Source organism: Trichechus manatus, unplaced genomic scaffold (genome assembly GCF_000243295.1).
Source record: "Trichechus manatus latirostris isolate Lorelei unplaced genomic scaffold, TriManLat1.0 scaffold00111, whole genome shotgun sequence".
Taxonomy (NCBI): Eukaryota; Metazoa; Chordata; class Mammalia; order Sirenia; family Trichechidae; genus Trichechus; species Trichechus manatus.
In genome coordinates, this window is record NW_004444047.1 from 7,009,061 (window position 1) to 7,017,779 (window position 8,719).

Sequence of the window (8,719 nt, forward strand, 5' to 3'; positions counted from 1 at the left end):
GATATCCAGTTATGCCAGCACCATTTGTTAAAGAGACTGTCTTTTCCCCAATTAACAGACTTTAGGCCTTTGTCAAATATCAGCTGCTTATAGGTGGATGAATTTACATCTGGATTCTCAGTTCTGGTCTGTTGGTCTGTGTATCTGTTGTTGTACCAGTACCAAGCTGTTTTGACTACCGTGGCAGTGTAATAGGTTCTAAAATCAGGCAGTGTGAGGCCTCCCACTTTGTTCTTCTTCCTGAATGATGCTTTACTTTTCCTGGGCCTCTTCCCTTTCCATATGAAGTTGGTGATTTGTTTCTCCATCTCATTGAAAAATGCCGTTGGAATTTGTATCGTGATTGCATTGTATCTATAGATCGCTTTGGGTAGAATTGACATTTTCACAATGTTGAGTCTTCCTATCCATGAGCCAAGGTATGTTTTTCCACTTACGTAGGTCTCTTTTGGTGTCTTGCAGTAGTGTCTTGTAGTTCTCTTTGTAGAGATCTTTTACATCTCTGGTTAGATTTATTCCTAAGTATTTTATCTTCTTGGAGGCTATTGTAAATTGTATTGATTTGATGATTTCCTCTTCGAGGTTCTCGTTTTTGATGTAGAGGAATACAACTGATTTTTGTATGTTTATCTTGTATCCTGCTACTGTGCTGAAATCTTTTGTTAGTTCCAGTAGTTTTCTTGTGGATTCTTTGGGGTTTTCTGTGTTTAAGATCATATTATCTGCAAATAGAGATACTTTTACTTCTTCCTTACCAATTTGGATGCCCTTTATTTCTTTTTCTAGCCCAAGTGTTCTGGCTAGGATCTCTAGCACAGTATTGTATAAGAGTGGTGTCTGGTTCCTGTTCTCAAGGGGAATGCTTTCAGACTCTCTCCATTTAGGATGATGTTGGCTGTTGGCTTTTATAATTGCCCTTTATTATGTTGAGGAATTTTCCTTCTATTCCTATTTTGCTGAGAATTTTTGTCACAGATTGTTGTTGGACTTTGTCAAATGTTATGACTCTTCTTGATGGCAGGGAATTTTTCCTCTAGTCTCTTGGGATTGTCTCCCTTTAAGCCTAGCAGAATGGCAAAATGGACCAATCCCCTACAAGGGTTCCATGCACCTTATTTGCATGGTCCCACCCTTGCTAGGGTTTCATACACCTTATTTGCACTAGCAGGTTGTCTGTTCCCCTTGATGGGCCACATACACCTTATTTACATAGTCCCACCCAATCATTTTGTGAGCGTTATAAAACCATGGCTGGAAGGGCTGTATAAAAGCAATTCACTGCACCACAATACAAGAAAATCTTTGGAACCTAGAGTTCTTAGACACGTCACCGAAACCATGATCCAGAAAAGAAAAAATGGATAAATTGACATCACCAGAATAAATTGGGTGGTTAAACTGTGGTACATCCATACCATGGACTCTACTCAACAATAAAAAGCAACCAACTGCAATTGTCCACAGTGATGTGGATGGACGTTATACAATGAAAACAGCCTGTCTCAAAAGGCTGTCTACTGTGTGGTTCCATTCATAGAACATTCTTGAAATGGCAAATTACTGAGTTAGAGAACAGATTAGTGGTTGTGGGGGTTAGGGTTGGGTGTAGCTTTAAAAGGGCAGCACGAGGGAGGTCTCGGAGGGGTGGGACAGGCCTGTGTCTTGATTGTTCTGGTGCTTGCATGAGTCTGCGTACAGGGTGAAGCTGCGTGGAACCAGGCACGCACGCACACATATGTGCAGGTAACAACTGGCAGTATCTGAGTACATTCTGGATATGCCCAGGCCAGTCCCTGGTCTCGATAATGACAGTCATGTGAGGCATAACCCTGGGGCGCTGGTTGGGTGCTCAGGATGACCCGTCCCAGGTCTTGGTGATGACAGTCGTGTGAGGCATCACCCTGGGGGGCTGGTTGGGTGCTCAGGATGACCTGTCCCAGGTCTTGGTGATGACAGTCGTGTGAGGCATAACCCTGGGGCGCTGGTTGGGTGCTCAGGATGACCCGTCCCAGGTCTTGGTGATGACAGTCGTGTGAGGCATCACCCTGGGGCGCTGGTTGGGTGCTCAGGATGACCTGTCCCAGGTCTTGGTGATGACAGTCGTGTGAGGCATCACCCTGGGGCGCTGGTTGGGTGCTCAGGATGACCTGTCCCAGGTCTTGGTGATGACAGTCGTGTGAGGCATCACCCTGGGGCGCTGGTTGGGTGCTCAGGATGACCTGTCCCAGGTCTTGGTGATGACAGTCGTGTGAGGCATCACCCTAGGGGGCATGGAGCTGGGCTGTCAGGATAATCTCTCGGGGACAATTTTGGAATTTCCTGGGGGTAATTATTTGAAAATAAAAAGTTTTTTAAGGCAGGAGGGGTTTTGAGAGGGAGTGCCTTGAGGAGGACATGTATGTGCTGTCCGGCCATCTTCCTCGGGCTGCCCTTTGCCAGCATGGTGGCACTGGCCCACAGCCCCTGTGAATGAGCATGCACCTTGGCCATGCTGGCTAGACCACGTGGTAGGGGGTGGGGGTGCAGTCCAGCTGAGGGAGTGGGGAGGTGTCACCTCGACAGCTGGCCTTCCCTATGTCTGACCATGATCCAGAATTTTCTCAGCCGCCATCATGCCTGGCTGCGCTATTCTGCTGCCTGAGACCCTCCCTCCCGTGCTGTGGGGTAGAATCAGAGACCCTCCCTCACATGCTGTAGGGTGGAGGTGGTGACTCTTGATTGACTCAAGTGATAACTAGTTCGCTCTGTAAATTTGTATTTCCAACGTATGTGTTTTTGAAAGTGCTAAGATGTACAGTTGTCTCTCAGTTGTGAGCTGTCTTTAATGGGCTGTGGCGGCTGTCACAGTCCCTGCCGCTGACCCACCCCTGCACTGTCTCCTCAGGCACGCCCAGCGGGTTCCCTCCTGGTGGTTTCATTCCCAAAACGGCCCCTCCTCCTAAGGGTGCTGGCAGCTCCTGGCAGACGAGTCGGGCCCCCACCCAGGGCACCTCCTGGTCCCCCCAGGCCAAGCCGCCCCCTGCCAAAGCCTGCTCGCAGCCGAGGCCTAACTATGCCATGAACTTCAGTGTGATTGGCGGCCGTGAGGAGAGGGGCATCCGCGCACCCAGCTTTGGTAAGTTGTCCTTGTTTCTCTCCACGTGTGATTTGTGCAAAGCTTGCCTTAAAGTGGTTAAAGGTGAATTCAGTTTTGTTTTCTTCAACTCAGCCCAGCCTTCAGAAAGGTAAATTTAAATCAGGCCGAGCACGTATTTGTCACTAGTAGTTGGGAGGAAATGGTTTTGTGATACTGATCTCCAGAGTGTCTTCCTCTTCCCTGTTCTCAGCCCATCTTCCTGTCAGCACACGGGACGCTGCGGCTCACATTGGCCAAGGGGTGCGGGTGAGGAGGGGCCCCTGCAACCTCAGTGCAAGGGGAGAGGCAGGGCACGGCTGTGCCGAGAGGCCCTCATGGTCCTGGGAAACCTCAGCCCTACCGCCTGCCCTGGGGCTGCCAGGCAGTCAGTCTCTAGCTCCCAAGCCCAGGTCCGGCTGCTCTGGTGTTTGTCACCACGGGAAGGATGGCACATCTCACGTTCCTCTTGATGTCCTTCCATGCAGTAAATCCATCCATGTCTCCTAGTGAGCTGCCCACCAGTTTCTGAGCCCCGTGTCCTCCTACTGAGGAGGCAAGCAAGCCCAGCCCACGGCTCTGGGTCATCCAGGCTCCTGAGGAGACGAGCAAGCCCAGTCCAGAGCTCTGGTTTGTCCGGGCCCCTGAGGAGGCGAGCGAGCCCAGCCCAGGGCTCTGGGTCATCTGGACCCCTGAAGAGGCGAGCGAGCCCAGCCCAGGGCTCTGGGTCGTCCAGGCCCGAGGAGGCTAGCGAACCCAGCCCAGGTCTCTGGGTCATCCGGGCCCCCGAGCCTGATTAGATGTTCTTTCCAGTCGGCTTTCAGTCCCGAGGGTCATCCGGCTGGAGAAGTCACCCCGAGGGGCACGGGGCTGGCGAGCAGACAAGGGGGCATGTGGGCCCAGGTGTGGGCAGCCCCCACCCCGGCCGCTCCTTCAGGGACCGCCCCCAAGCTCTCGTCCATGTGCTGCTTGACCCAGTGAGACAGATGGTGCCCGCAGAGAGCCACATCACACTCTGTTCTCAGGAGGAGCTGAGCCTGGTTGGCCCTCGGCAGCTCTGTGTTTTCTTTGCTTTGCTTTTTTGTGGCATGAGGACAGCTTTCCACCTTTCAGGGTCGTGGGTTTCCTCCTGGGGGTGAAAGAGTGGATTAACAGGAGTAATGTTGGTCTGTGTGTGCGTTTCTTTTAAGATTAGCATTCTCTTCCAGCTCAAAAGCCAAAAGTTTCAGAAAATGACTTTGAAGACCTGCTGCCCAATGAAGGTTTTTCCTCTAAATCTGACAAAAAAGGACCAAAGACGATTGCTGAGATGAGGAAGCAAGAGATGGCTAAAGACACAGACCCGCTCAAGCTCAAGGTGTGACTCCCCCCCCCCGCCCACCGTGCTCACGCAGTCACTGCCGCCCTGCCCCCCGCCCACCGTGCCCCACGCAGTCACAGCCGCCCTGCCCCCCGCCCACCGTGCCCCACGCAGTCACTGCCGCCCTGCCCCCCGCCCACCGTGCCCCACGCAGTCACAGCCGCCCTGCCCCCCGCCCACCGTGCCCCACGCAGTCACTGCCGCCCTGCCCCCCGCCCACCGTGCCCCACGCAGTCACAGCCGCCCTGCCCCCCGCCCACCGTGCCCCACGCAGTCACTGCCGCCCTGCCCCCCGCCCACTGTGCCCACACAGTCACTGCCACCCTGCCCCCCGCCCACCATGCCCACACAGCATCTCTGCCGCCCCATCATTTCCCTTCGGGCAGCCTTGGTCCCCAGACCTCAGTGAGATGTGGAGAGACTGCTGGCTGTCTTGTAGCAGGTGCTGCCCCTGTGCAGTGGGGCGGGGGTCCAGGGTCTGCAGCCCACGCTGGGTTCCTGCATCCTTGGATGTGTTGGACCTGCAGACAATGGAGGGGGCAGGGATGCTGGTCCCACGTCTGCCGGCCCCTGTCCCACTCACACCCAGGGCGCTTGGGACGTGGTGTAAGTGGAAGAGGGCCAGAGGGGACGTCTGTGTCCCGGAGGCCCTAGGTATGAGTGGGAGAGGGGTCAGAGATGTCAGCATTCCAGGTGTGAGCGGGAGAGGGGTCACAGACATCCGCATCCCAGGTGAGAGCAGGAGAGGGGACGAGGATATCTGTTTCCAGGGGCCTCATCGTAAGCAGTAGAGGGACCAGGGTCGTCTGCATGCTGGGTGTCAGCAGGAGAGGGGCCAGGAGGTCAGCATCCCGAGTGTGAGCAGGAGAGAGGCCAGGACTTCAGCATCCCAGGTGTGAGCAGGAGAGGGGCCAGGAGGTCAGCGTCCCGAGTGTGAGCAGGAGGGGGCCAGGAGGTCAGCATCCCAGGTATGAGCAGGAGAAGGGGCCAGAACGTCAGTGTTCCAGGCCCCCCGTGTGAGTGGGAGAGGGGACAGAGATGTCAGCGTCCCGGGTGTGAGTGGGAGAGGGGACAGAGACATCAGCATTCCAGGTGTGAGTGGGAGAGGGGACGGGGATGTCAGCATCCCAGGTGCGAGTGGGCAAGAGGACAAGACGTCCTGGGGGACCTTTGCGGGCTGTGCAGGGCCTGGTCTGAGCTCCGTCAGTCTCCCTTAGCTTCCCAGAGTGAAGGGGCTCCCAGGGTGGCCGTGGTCCAGCAGACAAGGCAGGAAAAGCCTCCATTTGGAAGGAGTGTGGCATGGGTGGGCGGGGCACTGGGGCCATGGTCGGGGTGCAGGGCAGAGCAATGGGGCCTCAGAAGAGAGGATGGGGAGTCCATAGGTGCTGCCACAAGGGGATTCACAGGTCTGAGACCATACGAGTAGGGGCCACAGAGGAGAAGGTGGGCAGAGCCCACCTGAGGTCAGACATGGGCACCTGAGGAGGGGCCTGGCAGAGGGCCTCTGAGGACGTGGCCGGCAGGGCCAGCTAATGCAGAGAGAGAACAGCAGCCTTGGAAGGGAGCCAGGAGGCGACGTTTACGCCTTGGGGCCAGGGGCCTGTAACCCAGCGGGAAGCATGAGTGCTGGGGAGGCAGCTGAGGGCCACCGGAATGCCACATCTGCTTGGCGAACAGCAGCCTCCCCGGGGCGAGCGCTGCATCAGGAAAGGCCTCGCACAGTGTTAGCACAAGGGACAGTGGGACTGGGCAGCCCAGGGTCCCCCAGCAAACGGGGCTCGCCCTGCTCATGGCCTGCACCTTGTGGACACGTGATGCATACAGTGCTGTCATGGGGGCTGGGGCCAGTCGCATCCACAGCCAGGGGCACACCCTTAGCACCTGGGGCCCACCCACGGCTGTGAACCGCACAGACGGTGTGTCTGCAGACGGTGATGCCCACCATGCTGGTTACTGGGTGACGTCTGCGGGAGAGAAGCCCACACTGGACAGCTCCAGCAGGGCGGCAGTGGCGGCTTGCAGCACCCCTGGGTCAGGGTGTGGCAGCTTTGGCCCAAGGGCAAGCCCCATCTCCTGTCTCTTAGGTTGTGTGACGGTGTGGCTTTACAGGAACGACAGAGGGTGTACTGTGGAGTTCCTGTGGAGTTGGGGACATCCACGTGGGCATCGGAGCACCAGGCGGGAATGGGCAGAGCGAGGCGGGGCCCAGCAGGCCCGGGGCAGAGGCGGGCGGCCCCGGCTTCACATGGGTGGGGAGCCCTTGGAAAGGACGGAACAGGCCGTTCTGACTTTGTGGCTCACTGGTGGCCCAAGCAGCATTCGATGGTCGGCTGAGGTGGGCTCGGCGGTAGGAAGGTGGCCTCACCGGGCTGGCAGCTGTCGGCGTCTCTGCTGCTCTCGATGCCTATGGGCTCCTCTGTGGGGGCTAGTCTGTGGGTCCGTGATCCCAGCCCCAGCCCCCAGTGAGAGCGAGTGCAGGCCATGCTCAGGGAGCGCCCCCAGAGAGCCTCCTCAGGCACTGCTCTGTGGGCAGGCGAGTGCTTTCCAGAGGTGTCCGTTCCCGAAAGAGGCCTGGGGATGACCAAGGCTCAGGGCCTGGAGTCCAGCAGCCTGGGCACAGACCATAGCCGTACTGCCTGTGGGCTGCACCTCATGCCTCCACACCTGTGCGGGAGGCGGGGCGGCCAGAGCGTGTGGGCAGCACCTCCGGGGACTGCTCTGTGGTGCAGGAACACCCAGGACGTGCTCATGGGCCATGTGTCCCTGCCGCAGGGGCAGCGATGCCAGAGCCAGTGTCCTGTGGCATGGCCACGCCGGCCTCGAGGGCATGGGGCGCCCGAGGCTCACGTGCACATGTCCCCTAGCTCCTGGACTGGATCGAAGGCAAGGAGCGGAACATCCGCGCACTGCTGTCCACGCTGCACACCGTGCTCTGGGACGGCGAGGGCCGCTGGACGCCCGTGGGCATGGCCGACCTGGTGACGCCCAGCCAGGTGAAGAAGCACTACCGCCGCGCCGTGCTGGTCGTCCATCCCGACAAGGTGAGCAGCCTTTACCCGCTCCGCCCCGGGGCCCGGGGGGTGGCACAGCCGGGCCTTCTGCGCCCTCCTATGGCGGGGCTTCCTCGGGGGTCCCTCGGGGGCTTCTGGTCACAACGTCCTGGATGCTCCCCCACGCCCAGGCTGGGCAAGTACATGACACTAGTCTTGAAGGGGGTGCAGGCAAGTGAGCCACGGTGGCCGGACACCACGCTCACACCCGTCTGTCGCCCACAGGCCACAGGGCAGCCGTATGAGCAGTACGCCAAGATGATCTTCATGGAACTCAACGACGCCTGGTCCGAGTTTGAGAACCAGGGCTCCAGGCCCCTCTTCTGAGCCGCAACAAGGGGGGCTGCATGGGCAGCAGGCATGGGGGCCGGCACAGGGCCAGAGCGGGACGCCCTCCATGAGCACCAGCAAGCGTGGGTGTCGTGGCCGCCTCAGGAGCGGGGCGTGGGGCGGCCCACAGACTCCATGGTGCCCCTCGTCCTCCCGCCTGCCCACCTGCCTGCCAGCCTGTCCTGGGGTCTGATTATGGAACAAGCACCATTCCAAGGGCACGAGAAGGGAGAGACATTCCAAAGCAGCCGACTTCTGTGGTTTCATTTTCCTTTTCTTGTCCCGAAGGAAAGTGTTGGTTTATGTTCCTCTCACCGTTCTCACGGTTTGTGATTTATTCTGGTGTTTAGTGACAGTCTCCTCATCGAGAGAACTTCAGTTCTCTGTCGAGATTGCATTTGCTAAGCGTATCTTTTTTTTCTCCAATCAGAAGGTGTACATTTGCATCTTGTTTTATGTAATCAGTCTGATGATCGTCCTGTACATAATTAAACTATTTTCTGATGACTAAACTATTTTCTGATGTTTCCAGAATGGATATGGATTTTCAGTGGCCCACGGTGCCCTCAGGAGGCTGGGTGGGTGGCACATGGCACTCAAGAGCCCCCTCCCCCGGGCCCAGCTCAGCCACAGCGCCCACCCTATGCGCCGTGACCGTGACCCTGGAGTCCTCGGGGCTCTGCCTCCATGTGATGACTGACCTTGGCTCTGAGCTCTGGGCCCATGCGCCCTCCCCTCGCCATCCCCACCACACTGACTGGCCCCGTCACCGTCCAGTCCTGTCATGGAGACGCAGGCCCTGCTTCCAGCATTAGAGACCCGTCTCCGCACCAGAGGCATCAGCCCGCCCGTCGAGCGCTTTTCTCA

General features: G+C 57.6%; 1 protein-coding gene across 1 annotated transcript in view; it reads left to right on the plus strand.

Annotated features, from left to right (window-relative positions):
• GAK (cyclin G associated kinase) overlaps nt 1-8,426 on the plus strand; it is a 124,890-nt gene extending 116,464 nt beyond the window's left edge. The window contains exons 25-28 of the mRNA XM_004383533.2: nt 2,885-3,115; nt 4,321-4,469; nt 7,337-7,513; nt 7,748-8,426. Of these exons, the coding sequence (XP_004383590.1) occupies nt 2,885-3,115; nt 4,321-4,469; nt 7,337-7,513; nt 7,748-7,849 (659 nt within the window). The 3' untranslated portion in view covers nt 7,850-8,426. The remainder of the gene's footprint in view (nt 1-2,884; nt 3,116-4,320; nt 4,470-7,336; nt 7,514-7,747) is intronic.
• The last annotated feature ends 293 nt before the right edge of the window (nt 8,427-8,719 follow it).